At 55.1% G+C, this 17,856-nt stretch overlaps 1 protein-coding gene across 1 annotated transcript; it reads left to right on the top strand.

Annotated features, from left to right (window-relative positions):
* Positions 1 to 3,748: 3,748 nt before the first annotated feature.
* Positions 3,749 to 15,776, top strand: HAP1 (huntingtin associated protein 1). The gene is given in 9 exon segments (XM_037992989.2): positions 3,749 to 4,871; positions 6,200 to 6,279; positions 6,606 to 6,791; positions 6,903 to 7,033; positions 7,235 to 7,340; positions 7,419 to 7,485; positions 9,190 to 9,292; positions 10,459 to 10,497; positions 11,172 to 15,776. Coding segments are annotated over 9 exon segments (1,641 nt in total). The 5' UTR covers positions 3,749 to 4,396; the 3' UTR covers positions 11,626 to 15,776.
* Positions 15,777 to 17,856: the final 2,080 nt, after the last annotated feature.

Genomic DNA, 17,856 nt, shown 5'->3' on the forward strand with positions numbered 1-17,856 from the left:
GCGGGGCCATGGAAGACAGCAGGCAGAGGGCTCAGGGCCCCAGCTGCCCCCAGCACTTTGTTACCTCTTTGCTCCAGGCCAGAGGGGCTCAGTGGCCCAGGAACTGGGCTGCGCTCTTTAAGAAGAGGACAAAAGTTAAAGGGAGTCAGGCATGATGGCTCACGCCTGTAATCCCAGCACTTTGGGAGGCCGAGGCTAGGTAGATCACTTGAGGTCAGGAGTTTGAGACCAGCCTGAGCAAAATGGTGAAACCCTGTCTCTACTAAAAATACAAAAAAACTGGCCAGGCGTGGTGGCTCACGCCTGTAATCCCAGCACTTTAGGAGGCCAAGGCGGGTGGATCATGAGGTCAAGAGATTGAGACCATTCTGGCCAACATGGTGAAACCACGTCTCTACTAAAAATACAAAAATTAGATGGGCGTGGTGGCAGGCGTCTGTAGTCCCAGCTACTCGGGAGGCTGAAGCAGGAGAATCGCTTGAACCCGGGAGGTGGAGGCTGCAGTGAGCCAAGACCATGCCACTGAACTCCAGCCTGGGCGACAGAGTGAGACTCACTCTCAAAAAAACAAAAAGAACAGTTAAAGGGGAACCCCTGGGGATGTGGAGGGGCTTGGGCCCTCAAGTCCCCCATTCTCTGCTGATGTGAGGAGGGACTGCGCCTGGCTGCTGTGGTGGAGGTGAGGGCTATGGCGGCCATTGCCTGGTTCTGGAGGGGAAGGCCTGGATCAGAGACCACTGCAGGAGATCGGGGAGGGCCCCCAAAAGGCCTGTAGGAGACAGCAGGACTGCGGCAGGGGTGACAAGGTCTCCCTTGTCCCTAGTTCAGGGTGCCTCTCCACCCTGCTCCCCTGCAAAAAGTAACCCTGGTGCCTGGCCCCACCCAGGTCCCTGGCACCGACCTTTAGGGGCTCTTTCTATGACCTACCCTGTTCCAGGTGATTTTTTCCAGGGTCAGGCCAGGGGAGGGGTCAGGAGGAGGGGCCTGAACCACCTGTGTGCTGCCCAGGGCTGGGCACTGGAGTGAATGTGCCCAAGTTCAGGGGGATGTGCACAATTAGATGGTGGGTGGTCTGGCTTTGCAGCCTGGCAAGTCTTCTGCACCCTCCCATCCTCTTTTGGGTCCAGGAGGGTCCGTGGGTGCACACTGGGAGGGAGGGCAGGAGGCCGAGGGTCTCTGCTGTGTCTGATTTCTCCCCCAGACCAGAAGCAGGAAAGGGAGGGGGCAGTGGACAGAGGAAAACCACTTGAGAGGCCTGGATCAGAGACCGCCCCGGGTCTCCTGGACAGCCCTAGGCCATGGAAAGGGTAGCCAGGCCAAAATGCTTACTTCCAGAATGACGGGGCCCTGAGCCCTGGTTTCTCCATCTGTAAAATGGAGTCACCGTCCCTACTCCACCTGCTGTGGGGCGACTGGGCCTGTAGGTGAGGAAGCCACGTGGGGAGGTATGCGGGCTGGCACTGCCCTCTGGTGGCCATAGCCAGAGTTGCTGGCTGCCAGTGTACTGACCTAGAGGGTGTGGTCAGCTGGGGGAGCTTTCAGGGTCTCCCAACTTCATCTTTGTCTTCTCCATCCCACTGCCTTCTTCCCCCTCAAACTCTCCAGGGGTTCCCAGGGCTTCTTCCTCATGGACCAGAAACAATTTAATTCAGCAGGAGTGTAATAGACTTCTTCTGTATGCCCTGTTCTGTGCTTGGCGGTTGGGGCTGCAGAGATGTCCAAGGCACAGAGAGACAGGCCAGGAAGCTGGGCTGTGGGAGGACCACTCGGCAGAGCCTACGGAGCTGCAGTCTCACGGAAGCCTGGGCTGTGCTGATGCCACCTCCTCATGTTCTTCAATCTCACTGTCGCAGCAAACCCTGGGGTTGTGTCTCCTTCAAGCTTTCTGCTGACAAAGAAACCACAGAAAACATGCAGACTTTGGGCTGGGCGTGGTGGCTCACGCCTGTAATCCCAGCACTTTGGGAGACCAAGGTGGGGCGGATCACCTGAAGTCGGGAGTTCGAGACCAGCCTGACCAACATGGAGAAACCCCGTCTCTACTAAAAATACAAAATTAGCTGGGTGTGGTGGTGCATGCCTGTAATCCCAGCTACTCGGGAGGCTGAGGCAGGAGAATCGCTTGAACCCGGGAGGTGGAGGATGCGGTGAGTCGAGACTGTGCCATTGCACTCCAGCCCGGGCAACAAGAATGAAACTCCGTCTCGGGAAAAAAAAAAAAAAAAAAAAAAAAAAGAAAGAAAGAAAAGAAAACATGCAGACTTTGAACAAGGAGGAGAACGGGTTAGCCTATGAAAGTTCCTCCATTTCCAGAATTATTCTGGGAGATGGGCTGTCTTTTCTGCACCTGCTTTCTCCTCCCTGAGGGAACATTTCCATCAGCATGTAAACATACTGTCCTCTCTCCCATCTTCAAAACACACTCCCCAGCGTTCACATCCTCCTTCAGCTCCTGTGCCCTCTTCCAGCCCTCCTTTCTTGCAGATTTCTTCAATACAGTTTTCTATACTCCCTCCCTCCCTCCCTCCCTCCCTCCCTCCCTTCCTTCCTTCCTTCCTTCTGACAGGGTCTTGCTCTGTCACCCAGGCTGGAGTGCAGCCTCGAACTGTGCTCAGGTGATCCTCCCACCTCAGCCCCTTAAGTAGTACAGGTATGCACCACCATGCCCCAGCAAATTTTTTTTTTTTTTTTTAAAGACAGAGTTTCGCTCTTGTTGCCCAGGCTGGAATACAATGGCGCAATCTCGGCTCACTGCAACCTCTGCCTCCCAGGTTCAAGCGATTCTCCTGCCTCAGCCTCCCAAGTACCTGGGATTACAGGCACCCACCACCATGCTCAGCTAGCTTTTTGTATTTTTAGTAGAGACGGAGTTTCACTATGTTGGCCAGGCTGGTATCGAACTCCTGACCTCAGGCAACCCACCCGCCTAGGCTTCCCAAAGTGCTAGGATTATAGGTGTAAGCCACTGTGCCTGGCCCCGCAAGACCGCTCTTGCCAAGGGTCTTGCCATGACCCGGGTTTGCCAAGCCGAGTCTCTATCCTCAGTCTTTGACCAGCAGCACCACCCAACACTGGTGGCCACTCTCCACGTGAAACATTTTCTTTACTTTCTAGGACCCAACTTTCCTGGTTTTCCTCTACTTCACTGCCCCACTCATCCCAGTCTTCTTTTTGATGCCTCCTCCTCCTCTTTCTGCCCTCTGAATCCTAGGGGGGTTAATTCTGGGCACTCTTATCTGTCTTCTCTCAGTCTCTTGGGGGATCTCACCCAGTCTAAGCCTTAAATGGCCATCAAAGAGCAATGACTCCTACATTTAAATCTCCAGTCCTGTCTCTCCCCTACACTCAGGATTATACATCTAATTGTCTACCCAACATTTCCAGTAGGATACTTTAAAATGTTTTTAATTTTATTTATTTATTTATTTATTTATTTATTTATTTATTTTGAGGGGGGAGTCTTGCTCTGTAGCCCCAGCTGGAGTGCATTGGCACGATCTCGGTTCACTGCAACCTCTACCTCCCAGGTTCAAGCAATTCTCCTGCCTCAGTCTCTTGAGTAGCTGGGACTACAGGCGCACGCCATCATGCCCGGCTAATTTTTGTATTTTTAGTAAAGACAGGGTTTCGCCATGTGGCTAGGCTTGTCTGGAACTCCTGACCTCAGGTGATCCGCCTGCCCCGGCCTCCCAAAGTGCTGGGATTACAGGCGTGAGCCACCGCGCCTGGGTACAGGGAGACTTTTAAGCGGCGTCTCCCAAGGAGAACAGGGGTTCGCCAGGATGGCAAGAGGAGGGCAAAGCGAATTAGGGTTGGAGGTGAAGAACTAGTTAATCCAATCAAATGGAAGATGTCGAGTGGCGCGAGCACTGGGGTGTGAGCGCAAGGGTCAGGTTGCAGAGCCAGGCGGGGCAGCACGTTGGAAGCGCACTGGAGCTTGGAATGTCTCTCCCAGTCAACCGGGAAAGACGCAGCGCTGCCCTAATGCGCTGGCCACCCCAGACGGTATGCACAACGTTGGGTTGGCAGCTTCTACACCAGGGGTGGCACCCGAAACCCTCGCGCGGGAGCAGGGGAGGGACCGCCCCCAGCCGGGGTCCCGCGAGTCCGGGGGCAGCCGCGGCTTTGGGCAGAACCATTCTCCGGAGATGGAGAGGGGAGAAGAAGTCTTTCGCTCCCATCCCAACTCGGAGCCATCCGGAACCTGCACTCGCCCTTCTTTCCCTCCTTTTGTTACTGTGCTCTGTTCCGTCACCACTAGCTCCCCTCCCGCGCGGCTCTGAGTCCCGCTTGCCACTAGTTGCTTCTCGGCAGCCCCCACCCCTACGCGTGGTCCGGCCCGGCGGCTGGCGCAGGTTATAAAGGTCCTGCCGCTGCAGCTGACAGCGGACTCAAGATGCACCCGAAGGTGTCCGGGATGGGTTGCGCTGGGAGCCGGCCGGGACCCGGACACGGACACCCAGCAGTACTCACCTGTGCACCCTCGCCCTCAGCCAGTCCCGTTCTGGAGTCCTCTGCGCAGCCGCAGGCACGGGGCACTGGACAGAGAGCAGGATCCCGGGCTGCCTCTGGATCCCAAGTCCTCTCGGAAGCCGGCACCTGAGCTCGCCCGGCCTCCGAGGCTGGAGTCAAGGCAGGAGCCCGGCCCCTGTCTGCATTCTCGGCCATCCAAGGGGATGTCCGGTCTGTGCCCAACAATTCGGACGCGCCGTGGGCCCGCTTCGTATTCCAAGGGCCGTTTGGTTCCCGGGCCACTGGCCTGGGGACTGGAAAGGCAGCGGGCATCTGGAAGACACCAGCCGCCTACTTTGGCCGGCGACCCGGGGTGTCCGGCCCTGAGCGCGCCGCCTTTATTCGGGAGCTGGAGGAAGGTAAACCGGGAAGTGGCCCCATCGGGTCCAGGCGCCCCGCCCCCTCTGGCATTCAGTGTCACTCGTCCACCACCCCCGCGATATCACTGCGGCATCTGTCTGGTCACCCCTTCCCCATCTCCTCCTCCGCTTTTGTCCCCTGGTTTGTGCCGGTGAGTCAGGTCCTAGGGCCTGCGCGCTAGTCCACCCGCCTCCACGCGCCTCTTGCTGCAGCAGATCTGCCCCTCCTCAGCGCCCCTCTCCTGGATCTACCGCAGTGCCAGGAGAGGGGCGGGGGGCTGCAGGAGGGCGCTGCCCGCGCTGGCCGATCGGGCTTGCGTGCGATGGAGGGGCGGGTGCGCGGAGGGGGGGTGTTCTGCCCACTTTTTGGTTGCGGGTATGGGGGCAAGGTCGCGCTCTTCTCCCCGCCCCTTCTCTCCTTCTATCCTCCTGCGGGTCGGGGGAGATCCCTGGATTGGGCCTAGAGGCTCGAGTGTCCCCTAATCTAGTGAAGTCTTCCTCCTGTCCTCTGCACACGCAACAGGTGCAGGGTAGGTGGCTGCGTCTGTTTGACCCAGGAGACTCCATTGCACTGCCTTCTGGGTAGGGGGTGATGAGCCAGTCTGAGGCTATACTTCCCCTGGCTGTCTCCATTCTCCTAGGCGCCAGGGACCCAGGTGTCTGGAGAGCCCAGTTTCTGAGCCTGGAGGACTGTGACTCACTCACTTCAGGCTCCTCCAGGGGTTAAAAAAAAATAAGCTCACGCCTGTAATCCCAGCCAGCACTTTGGGAGGACGGGGGGGGGGGGGGGGGGGGGGGGGGGGGGCGGGGGAGGGGGGGCGGATCATGAGGTCAGGAGTTCGAGACCAACCTGGCCAACATAGTGAAACCCTGTCTCTACTAAAAATACAAAAATAAGCTGGGCGTGGTGGCTGGGGTTATACACACCCGCCACGAGGCAGAAGAGGAACAAGAAAGCGGGTGTGTATAACCCCAGGTACTCCGGAGGCTGAAGCAGGAGAATTGCTTGAATCTGGGAGGCAGAGGTTGCAATGAGCCGAGATCACGCCATTGCACTCCAACCTGGGGGGTAAGAGCGAGACTTTGTCTCATAAAAACAAAACAAACCCCCAAAACCCAGTCCACTTGGCCCTGGGAGCAGGGAAAGGAGTGTTGAGTGCCGAGGGGTAAGGGAAGGATGTGGGGGGAGGAGGGGAGCCCATTCTTCTCTCCTGATGACGCTTGTTGGAGAACTGAGTATAGGATGGGAAACAGCTGGTTGCTGGTAGCATCTGCTCCTTTTTGCTGACCTGGCTGGGCCTTTTCTCCCCACCTGCCTCCTCCTGCAGCACTGTGTCCTAACCTACATCCGCCAGTCAAAAAGATTACCCAGGAAGACGTCAGCGTGATGTTATATTTGCTGGAGGAGGTGTGTACTGCCTTCCTGATTCAGGCAGGCCCTTATTCTAATTCTGTCCTGTAGGGGTGAGGGTCTTGTTTATTTCCTGATTGGTAGTCTCTCAGGGCCCAGGTAAGGGTCCTTCTTATGGAAGACAGGTCGATGTGGGATGTTCAGGCTGGAAGAGCTCTCACAGCCAATCTGGTCTGATCTTCTTTTTCCATGAGGGGAAACTGAGTCAGGTTCCACAATGGGTTAATGGCAGACTCTGGTCTAGTACCCTAGTGAACTAGGGGATGGGGAGGGTTCTCTTAGGGGCCTAGCCTCCCTCTGACCCCTGTGTCCGCCCCCACCAGCTTCTCCCACCTGTCTGGGAGATCCCAGATGCTGGGAGAGCATTACCTATGGTGATGGTCCTTCTGCAGAGAGAGAGGGACCTGAACACTGCAGCTCGCATCGGCCAGTCTCTGGTGAAACAGAACAGTGTTTTGATGGAGGAGAACAGCAAGCTGGAAGCCCTGCTGGGCTCAGCCAAGGAGGAGGTAACTGGGTGGGGAGGAGAGGATAGGGGGCCAGTCTACACCCACCTCATGCCAGGACCCTCTCCTGCCCCTACCCACTCCCAGCCCATGGCTCCTCTCTCTTCCTGCCAGATTTTACACCTCAGACACCAGGTGAACTTGCGGGATGACCTCCTCCAGCTCTACTCAGATTCTGATGAGGAGGAAGAGGAGGAAGCAGAGGAAGACCAGCAGCGTGCTCATCCCTGTGATGCCCCCAAGCTGTGAGTTCCTGCCTTTGCACCTGCGAGTCGTTTCTCTGAGCCTCAATTTCCTCATTTGCTAAGAGGAACACAGGTGATGTGCTTGCCGGCAGGGTTGCTGGAACTAGTTGAGAACACCGCTCTTAGCCCTGGTGGGGAGGGCCAGTGGGAACTGGGAAGCCCCACTCTCTGCACCCTGACTCCCATTCCTCCCTCCCCTAGGATTTCGCAGGAGGCATTGCTGCACCAGCACCACTGCCCACAGCTGGAAGCCTTGCAGGAGAAGCTGAGGCTGCGGGAAGAGAAGAATCATCAGCTGAGAGAAGAGGTGAGAATGGGGGAGGAGGGCATCCCCACTAGCAGGGGGTGTTGACTTCCCTGTCCCTTCCTCTCTCCCTCCCTCCAGGCCTCTTGACTTGACACCCTTGAGGATGAGGAACAGATGCTCATTCTGGAATGTGTGGAGCAGTTTTGTACGTAATGTTGTCACTCGGGTTGGGGGGCTGTCCCAAGGAGCAGAGAAAAGAACTCAAGATGCAGAGTATGGAGATCCAAGTTTAAGTCCCAGATCTGGCACTCCTAGCTGTGTGAACTTGGACACATTCCTTGACCTCTGTGGACCTTTGTCTTTAGAATGGGGATTAATTGTCTCAGCCCCACTGATCTCTCCAGGGTTTATGAAGATTAAGAGTGTCAACAGCTGAGGAGGTACTTTGTGCAAACTATAAAGAGCTCTACAGAAGTTGTGGGTCTCAGGCCAGGCGTGGTGGCTCATGCCTGTAATCCCAACCCTTTGGGAGGCTGAGACAGGCGGATCACTTGAGGTCAGGAGTTTGAGACCAGCCTGGCCAACATGGAGAAATCCTGTCTCTACTAAAAATACAAAAATTAGCCAGACATGGTGGCACAGCCTGTAGTCCCAGCTCCTTGGGAGGCTGAGGTGGAAGAATCGCTTAAACCTGGGAGGCAGAGTTTGCAGTGAGCCTAGATCATGCCACTGCACTCCAGCCTGGGCGACATAGCAAGACTCTATCTCAAAAAAATAAAGTGATGGGTCTCCTCCAAGCCTGTCTCCTCTTATTTGGGGCAGGCAAGAGGGAGCCATGAGCTGCCAGAGACCAGGCACCCAGGGCTGGGACAGTTCAGAGTCATGCATGAGGCAGCGGCTGTGCCTGGCATCGTCCTAGATGCTGTGTGCTTATGAAGATGAGTGAGGAGCAGTGTTTGTGCCTGAGGAGTTCAAGTGAACGCCTCAGCTGGTGAGATGCAGACGCAAAGTGGCAACAGCTGAACTCCTGCTGTTCCCTTTACCCCAGACCTGACCTTCCTTCCTGCTGGGTTCTGCAACTCCCTGAATGGCCCCACTAGTCCCCAGGCTGCTAGAGTAGGAACCAGTCCCCAAACTCTGTTGCTTTTACCGCCTGGGAATGGCTAAGTCTTTTTCCCCCTCCCCTCTCTGGCTGCCTCTAGTCCAGGATACCTCTTAACTAGTCACACTGCCTCTACTGGAACTCTACCAGGAACTTCTGCACACAGCCTCAAAGAGTTTTTCTAAAACCAAACCTGGCCAGGTACAGGGGCTCCCACCTGTGGTCCCAGCTACTCAGGAGTCTGAGGTGGGAGGATTGCTTGAGCCTGGGAGTTCTGGGCTGTAGTACACTATGCCGATGGGGGGTCAGTATGGTCCAGGGAGTGGAGTACCACTAGGTTGCCTGAGGAGGGGTAAACTGGCTCAGGTCAGAAACAGAGCAGGTCAAAACTCCCATGCTGATCAGTAATAAGATCGTGCCTATGAATAGCCACTGCACTCCAACCCCAGCCTGGGCAACCTGGCAAGACCTCATTTCTTTCTATCTTTTTTTTTTTTTTGAGATGGAGTGCAGTGGTGCAATCTCGGCTCACTGCATCCCCCACCTCCCGGGTTCAAGCGATTCTCCTGCCTCAGCCTCCTGAGTAGCTGGGACTACTGGTATGTGCCACCATGCCTGGCAAATTTTCTTTTTCTTTTTTTTTTTTTTTTTGAGACGGAGTCTCACTGTCACCCAGGCTAGAGTACAATGGCATGATCTCGGCTCACTGCAACCTCTGCCTCCCAGGTTCAAGCGATTCTCCTGCCTCAGCCTTCCGAGTAGCTGAGATTACAGGCACTGTGGGGGTCCCCTGGTAACATCTGTTCTCTCCACCATAGGAGACTCTTCCTGGTTTCCAGGAGACCTTGACGGAGGAGCTCAGAACGTCTCTAAGGAGGATGATCTCAGACCCTGTGTATTTTATGGAAAGGTATGTGGCTGGGGACCTACCCTGCCCTGTAGGCCATGGCCTTTCCTGTAGTGGGGAGGGGGTTTGCCCTCATACTCTGACCTTCCACGCTTCCCTATACCCACCTTGTTCACTGCATCAGCCCCTCCACTCACTGTTTCTCTATAAACATGGACCCATCACTTCCCCCTGAGGTACTTGTTTTTTTTTTTTTTTTTTTTTTTTTTGAGATGGAGTCTTGCTCTGTCACCCAAGCTGGAGTGCAATGATGTGATCTCAGCTCACTGCAACCTCTGCCTCCCAGGTTCAAGCACTTCTCCTGCCTCAGCCTCCCAAGTAGCTGGGATTACAGGTGTGCGCCACCAGGCCGGGCTAATTTTTTGTATTTTTAGTAGAGACGCGGTTTCACCATGTTGGCCAGGCTGGTCTCAAGCTCCTGACCTCAGATGATCTGCCCGCCTCAGCCTCCCAAAGTGCTGGGATTACAGGCATGAGCCACTGTGCCCAGCCTGAAGTTCTTTTTTTTTTTTTTGAGACGAGTCTCATTCACTCTGTCACTTGATCTGGAGTGCAGTGGCGAGATCTCGGCTCACTGCAACCTCTGTCTCCTGGGTTCAAGCGATTCTCCTGCCTCAGCCTCCCAAGTAGTTGGGACTACAGGCATGAGCCCGGCTAATTTTTTTTTTTTTTTGAGACTGAGTCTTGCTTTGTCGCCCAGGTTGGCACGATCTCAACTTACTACAACCTCTGCCTCCTGGGTTCAAGCAATTCTCCTGCCTCAGCCTCCTGAATAGCTGGGACTACAGGTGCCCACCACCACGCCCAGCTAATTTTTGTATTTTTAGTAGAGATGGGGTTTCACCATGTTGGCCAGGCTGGTCTCGATCTCCTGACCTTGTGATCCTCCTGCCTCGGCCTCTCAAAGTGCTAGGATTACAGGCGTGAGCCACTGTGCTTGGCCAAGCCCAGCTAATTTTTGTATTTTTAGTAGAGACGGGGTTTCACCATATTGGCTAGGCTGGTCTTGAACTCCTGGCCTCAGGTGATCTGCCCACCTTGGCCTCCCAAAGTGCTGGGATTACAGGTGCGAGCCACTGCTCATGGCCACTGCCTAAGCACCACCGAGCCTGAGGAACTGCAGTTTCGGCTTCCATTGTCTCATAATGAAGGTCCTTTTCTCTTTGAAGGAAGTATGAGATGCCCAGAGGGGACACATCCAGTCTAAGGTAAGCCTGCCAGGGGCTCCCCCATCACCTGTCCTCAGCTTTCAGCAGCCAGACAGCCACCTGCCTCTGTTTCTGCCACCCTGCAACCCTGAAGAAGGCCCTGCTGTCTTGGCTGGCTGAGCTGGGTACTGTTCTGGGAAGGAGCTGCCCCCCTTTTCCTTCAAATCTTGCCCACTGGGTGGCTGTTTGATTCCACGCAGCTCTGAGTGGGGACTGACCAGGGGCTGAGAGGTGAACAGGCACTGGCCTAGGAGCTGGGAACCCTGGGACTAAGGCCCAGCGTGGTCCCTTTCCTGACTGTGTGTCCTGGGGCAAGTCATTTGACCTGAGTCTGTCTAGAATGGATTTGTTCCTATGGCAAGTAGCTGTGGGGTGGGCTATGAAGGTTAAATCATGCAGGAGGGAGGCAGAAGGGGGTGTTAGTCCTGCTGGTGTCTTCTGTGCAGGGTCAGGGACATAAAGGAAGGTGGGGCCTATGCAGTGTTGGTGACCATTCTTCCTCTCTCCCACAAGGGGGATGGGCTGGGTGTTTGAAGCCTCGGAGCTGGTACCCAGCTCCCCTCTCCCCTGGCTGGGACAGAACGGGGAGGAACCATCAGGATCTGTGTGCAGACAGGGGTGGGGGTGGGCCTGGGGGGTTGGACTTTCAAAAGATGTCGCTATCTCCCGCCCAGGTATGATTTTTGCAACAGTGAGGATGGAGGGCAGGTTTAGCGGTTTGAGGCTGAGGAAGGGTTGATGCTGGCAGCAGATATTATGCCGGGGGAAGATTTCACGCCTGCAGAGAAGTTGGTGCCTGAGGAGGAGCTGGGGACTGCCGAAAAGGTGCTGGCTGAGGAAGGGGTGATGGAAGAGGCAGAGCTGGTGTCGGAGGAGACTGAGGGCTGGGAGGAGGTGGAACCGGAGCTAGATGAGGCAACGCGGATGAACATGGTGACGTCAGCCCTGGAGGCCAGTGGCTTGGGCCCTTCACACCTGGACATGAAGTATGTCCTCCAGCAGCAGGCCAACTGGCAGGATGCCCATTACAGGCGGCAGCTGAGGCGGAAGATGTTCCAGAAAGGTGAGTGGCCCCACGGGGACCTCCCTGCCACCAGCCGGACAAGCTGCAGATCCTCGTGCAGATGAAAAAGCCGGCCGGGCGCGGTGGCTCAAGCCTGTAATCCCAGCACTTTGGGAGGCCTAGACGGGCGGATCACGAGGTCAGGAGATCGAGACCATCCTGGCTAACACGGTGAAACCCCGTCTCTACTAAAAAAAAGTACAAAAAACTAGCCGGGCGAGGTGGCGGCGCCTGTAGTCCCAGCTACTCGGGAGGCTGAGGCAGGAGAATGGCGTAAACCCGGGAGGCGGAGCTTGCGGTGAGCAGAGATCCGGCCACTGCACTCCAGCCTGGGTGACAGAGCCAGACTCCGTCTCAAAAAACAAAACAAAACAAAACAAAACAAAACCTGGCCCTACCCGGCGTGCTGATTTGCATGGACTTTGCATATCATTTGCATAGGCATATCCGATCCCCTTCGGTGGGAACTGTAGAGCCAGTGCTCATTTATGTGGCATTTGCTTAGGATTTCAGATCTCTCCTGGGGGCTGGGCTGGGGGTCAGGACTGGGATTGTGCCCCCACACTGCATCTCAGCTTCCCGTCTCCACCTGCCTGCTTCCCCTGCCCCCTACCCCTGCCTCCTCTGTCCCCCAGGCTCTCCAACCCTGCAGCAGTGGCAGCAGCAGTCAAAACAAGCACGGGAGTGGGATTGTGGAGCTGCCCAGGGTCTGACCCAGGTGGAGGACAGGCCCAGCTACCGTCCCAGGGCCTGGGAGGAAGAGGGGCCTTCTGGGGCTGCCCAGGCTACGGGGACAAAGGCCTCCACCAGCAAGGGCCACAGTTGGACCAGTCCCCTGGGTGAGTCGGAAGGTGGGCTAGGGCTTCCTGCAGGGTTGGGAGGTGGAACAGGGTCTCCTCTCCCCAGCCAGAAACCCCAGTGTCTGGGAGTTGCACCTGCTGAGTGCAGGCCTTGTGAGCCCTGCCTCTTTAAGGAGTCACGGGACATGAAAGATGACTTCGTGACACTCATACACAGCAACCATTGCACAAGCGTCAGCTCCCATCAGCCTCACTCCTTGTGGCAGGCGATGTGTCCCCATTGGTTAGGTGAGGAGGGTGAGGTTCAGAGAGCTAAGGACACTTGTTCGGGGCCACATGGTGAGGGGTAGATCTGAGCCTGTGCTCTTCACTCCTGTGCTGTAGCACCTTCACTGGCCCATCCCTCCCCTCTAGTACTGTCCTGGTACCCGCTCCGGCCTGTCCCCATTCTCATGGCCGTTAGTCACTGCAGGGTGGAATAGCACTAGCCTCAGCAGGCCTGTCATGTCAGCTTGTGCAGGTTATAAACTGAACCATGACCTTTATGGCACATGCAGGGGACAACCTGTATAATTATCAATGGCAACTTTCTGTGTCTTTGATACAGTTGTCCGGACCCCTGCCCACCGCCCAGGCTGGGCCTATGGTCTTCAATGCCCTGGTTCACATCCACCTGCTTCTCTTCCAGGCTTTGCTGTTCCCCAGCAGCCTGCAGAGGCCCCACAGAGCTTGAGGCCCCTCCTTCTGCCTGGCCAAGCCCACATCCCCAGACCTTCCTTCCCATCCTCTGAAATGGGACCCTGTGTCTGTCACCAGCCCACCCTCTGTGTTCATGAACCTGGGCTGGAGTTTGGGGACCCGGGCCTCCACCCTCTTCAGAGACAGGCGGTAGGAACCCCGGCTATCGCTCTGTAGCTGGCACAAAAGCTGTGGCTGCCAGGCTTGGGTCACATGGCAGCCCAGGGGAGACCCACTGGCTACCAGGCCCAGCCCTGAGTGGGGAATGGCCCAGCTTCCACGGGTAGGGAGTTGTGAGGCCCCTCACCCCTTGATGCCCAGGCTAGCGGTGGCCACCCCGGTTCTTGTTGACTTGAGGGACCTGGCCGTCTTCCCTGTTCTTCATCCTTCTCGGTCCCTGCTTACTGTTTGTAACCACAAGTGTCTCTATGTGTGGGTGGGTGAGGGCCCCTCTGCCCAGTGGTGTGTCTCCTCTCCCTCCCTCCCCTCCCTCTTCTGCCAGTGGCCTGGGGGTGCCCAGGCTCCCAACCATGGCCCAGCCCCTCTCCCCTCCCTGTTGATTCCCCCCTCCCTGCCCCTGGCTTCCTCTTCCATGTTCCACCCTCTCCCACACCTTTGTTCCTCAATAGCTGGGGGCTGGGACTCAGGCCTCCTGCGGGTGCCTGCCCCACTCCACGCGGCGCCTCTCAGCCTCCTATTGCTTGTCAGCCTGTGCGCAAGCGGTGCAGGAAATAAAGGATCTATGCACTCCTGGCCCAGCCTCCAGCCGTCTCTAGGGAGTGTGTGTGTGCACGTGTATGTGTGTAGGCATGTGCGTGTACACTTGGCAGGGGAAGTTGTGGAGAAGGGGTGGATGCTGATATTGAAGAATGTGCCGAGGACTCATGTTAAATATGCCGTTTAATCATAGCAGCAGCTCCTGGAGGGCAGTGGGTGGTAAGTGTCTGTCAGATGGAGAAACTCAGGCCAGAGTAGGTTAAGTGATGCTCTCACCAGCAGATCATGGCTGGTGTGGAGCTGGGATTTGAGCTCATGTTTCCCTGATCCTTTCACCCCAGCGACTCTGCCTCAGTGTCCTGGCTGTGAAAGATAGGATGGAAGTGAGTCACCCACTGCCTTAGGGTGAAGTCCCCAGAGCAGATCTGGAACAGGGTTTAGGAACAAGTACAGTCGCCCTCCATGTCCTCAGGCTCTGCGTCTGTGGACTCAACCAACTACAGATAGAAAATATTTGGGGGAGGCTGGGTGCCGTGGCTCACACTTGTGTTCCTAGCACTTTGGGAGGCTGAGGTGGGTGGATCACTTGAGGTCAGGAGTTTGAGACCAGCCTGGCCAACACGGTGAAACCCCGTCTCCACTAAAAATACAAAAATTAGCTGGGTGTGGTGGTGCATGTCTGTAATCCCAGCTACCTGGGAGGCTGAGGCAGGAGAATCGCTTGAACCTGGGAGGTGGAGATTGCAGTGAGCTGAGATGGCGCTACTGCACTCCAGCCTGGGTGACAGAGCAAGACTATCTCAAAAAAATAAAATACATTCAAATAAAATATAAGTTACTTGCAGTGAGTGCACACATACAACAGCGAGGGGGGCCGAGAACATAATTAACCAATACTCTTGTGTTCAGAGAATAGTCTGAAACTGTGGGACTGAAGCTTGCTCCTACGGACTTTCTCAAAGTATCCTTGGTGGACATAACGTTACCCTCACTCAATGGAAGGACACATCTTCTGCTGTGGTGGGAGGATACAGAATGACAATTTCATTTACATAGAATGTTTTCCTTCTATAAATGTCTGGAACAAGTCAGAGACAACTTTAGACCCTTTTCAGCCTGGAGTGGCATCAGCGCAATCTCCATAACAAACTTGACCCACTAGCCTTTATCTACCACTCGTTTTCCATATAGCTGCTTTCCCATTCACAGTTAGCCACCCCTGGAAGTCCAACCTAGGCTGGATCTTGGGGGTCCAAACCTCAGCCCTCTTCTGGGACACGCAGTAGGAACCCCAGCCCTCGTTCTGCAGCTGGCTCAAGAGCTGTGACTGCCGGGCCTGGGTCACTGGTGGCCCAGGGAGTAGGAGGAGCCAGAGGGAGGCCCATTGGCTCCCAGACCCAGCCCTGAGTGGGGACAGGGCTCAGCTCCCATGGGTAGAAAGCTGTTTCCCACACACAGCCACCCTTGGAACTCTAAAAGTTGCTGTCCTTTATCTTGCCTGTGAATGTATTGTTCTTTGTTGAAGATGCTCTGTGAGCCTGAATTCTCCCATCTGAGTACTAACCAGGCCTGACCGTGCTTAGTTTCCGAGATCAGATGAGACTGGGCGCGTTCAGGGTGGTGTGGCCGCAGACACTGAGCCTGAATTCTAAGCTACCTCTCTGAGTTATTCATCTCTGGGTACTCTGTGTGTTGAATGTGTGATACACATGTTAATAAACTTGTTTGCTTTTCTCTTGTAATCTGTATTTTATTACAGAGCCCCAGCCATGGACCTAAAATGGGTAGAGAAAACCTTTTCCCTCTTTTTTTGTTTTTGAGACAGTCTTGCTGTCTCCCAGGCTGGAGTGCAGTGGCGCCATCTCAGCTCACTGCAAGCTCTACCTCCCAAGTTCACGCCATTCTCCTGCGTCAGCCTCCCGAGTAGCCAGGACTACAGGTGCCCGCCACCACACCCAGCTAATTTTTTTTTTGTATTTTTTAGTAGAGACGGGGTTTCACCGTGTTACCTAGGACGGTCTTGATTTCCTGACCTTGTGATCTGCCCGCCTTGGCCTCCGGAAGTGCTGGGATTACAGGCGTGAGCCACCGCGCCCAGCCCACTTTCCCTCTCTTACAGCCCTGAGGTAATGCTGTCAACAGGCACAAGAACAATGATGGAGCCGGGCGCGGTGGCTCAAGCCTGTAATCCCAGCACTTTGGGAGGCCGAGACGGGCGGATCACGAGGTCAGGAGATCGAGACCATCCTGGCTAACACGGTGAAACCCCGTCTCTACTAAAAATACAAAAAACTAGCCGGGCGAGGTGGCGGGCGCCTGTAGTCCCAGCTACTCGGGAGGCTGAGGCAGGAGAATGGCGTAAACCCGGGAGGCGGAGCTTGCAGTGAGCTGAGATCCGGCCACTGTAGTCCAGCCCGGGCGACAGAGCAAGACTCCGTCTCAAAAAAAAAAAAAAAAAGAACAATGATGGAATGGGGTGAGACACCAGCAATGCCTGCGCCGGCCACTCATGAACAATTATTTACAAATATTTATTGGGTTCCTACTATTCTTGCCACGGGGGATACAGAAAGGAGGGGGGACTTGTCACACTCCCAGTTTCCTGTTTCGCCAGAAAGGCAGACAATAAACTGGCAAACAAAACAACTACAGATTGTGAAATGTATGCTAAAGAAAGTATTTTGCTGTTGTGAGACAAATCAACGAACGTTAAGAAGCCGTGTTTACTCCTTTCTGCTTGTCGGCAGTTTCACAAAGCCCCTGACTCTGTGACTACAGACGTGCAGCCGTCTGGAAAGATGCTTTGAAGACAGCACAGGAGAGAGCCCAAGGCCCCACACGTCTCTTGGCTGAGTCACTACATTTCTTTTCATCTTTTCTTTTTTTTTCTTTGAGAGACGGTCTTGCTGTGTCACCCAGGCTGGAGTTTAGTGGCGCGATCTCGGCTCACTGCAACCTCTGCCTCCCAGGTTCAAGCAATTATCCTGCCTTAGCCTCCCGAGTAGCTGGGACCACAGGCACATGCCCGGCTAATTTTTGTATTTTTAGTAGAGACGGAGTTTCACCTTGTTGGCCAGGCTGGTCTCGAACACCTGACCTAAAGTGATCCACCTTCCTTGGCCTCGCAAACTGCTGGGAATACAGACGTGAGCCACTGCGCCCGGCTTGAGTCTTTACATTTCTTAAAAGAGAAACGATCCTAGTCCCTGGCTTTTCCGAAACGTAACATTTCCAAGATGACATCTGACAAGGTTAGTGATGATGCCTCTGTGATCTAGGACCCAAACCTTGCTGTGATTCTGCTGTCATGTAATTCTGAGCAAGTCTGATGGGATTTTGCATATACAGAATCTCCACCTCCAGCCCCTAGCTGTATATAAGCAGTGGGCTGAAACATCATGCCAGAGTCTGCTCCTGGGCTGGAGGCCTCAATCTATAGTCCTCTGTTAGACTTCTGAATAAAACTAGCACTCATTCTTTTTTTTTTTTCTTTTTTTTGAGACGGAGTATCGCTCTGTTGCCCAGGCTGGAGTGCAGTGGCCAGATCTCAGCTCACTGCAAGCTCCGCCTCCTGGGTTTACGCCATTCTCCTGCCTCAGCCTCCCGAGTAGCTGGGACTACAGGCGCCCGCCACCTCGCCCGGCTAGTTTTTTGTATTTTTTGGTAGAGACGGGGTTTCATCGGGTTAGCCAGGATGGTCTCGATCTCCTGACCTCGTGATTCGCCCGTCTCGGCCTCCCAAAGTGCTGGGATTACAGGCTTGAGCCACCGTGCCCGGCCGCATTCATTCTTTAAAAAGCTTGATTTTTTTCTCTTTTATTTGACCCGTGGTAGAGAGTAATTGGGTCTATGTGTGAAGGGTGAGGAGCAGAAGGGGTTGGTCTCTCAGAAAGAGGCATTTCACCCAAGAGCTAAGGAGGAAAGGGGAGCCCACCATATTCGTGCCTGGGGAAGAGCACTGCAGGCACAGGGAATGGCAAAGTCAGAGGCTCTGAGAAAGAGAGAACATGGCACGTCTGTGTAAGCTCGAGAGGAGGAAGA

This window comes from Chlorocebus sabaeus, chromosome 16 (assembly GCF_047675955.1).
Source record: "Chlorocebus sabaeus isolate Y175 chromosome 16, mChlSab1.0.hap1, whole genome shotgun sequence".
NCBI lineage: Eukaryota > Metazoa > Chordata > Mammalia > Primates > Cercopithecidae > Chlorocebus > Chlorocebus sabaeus.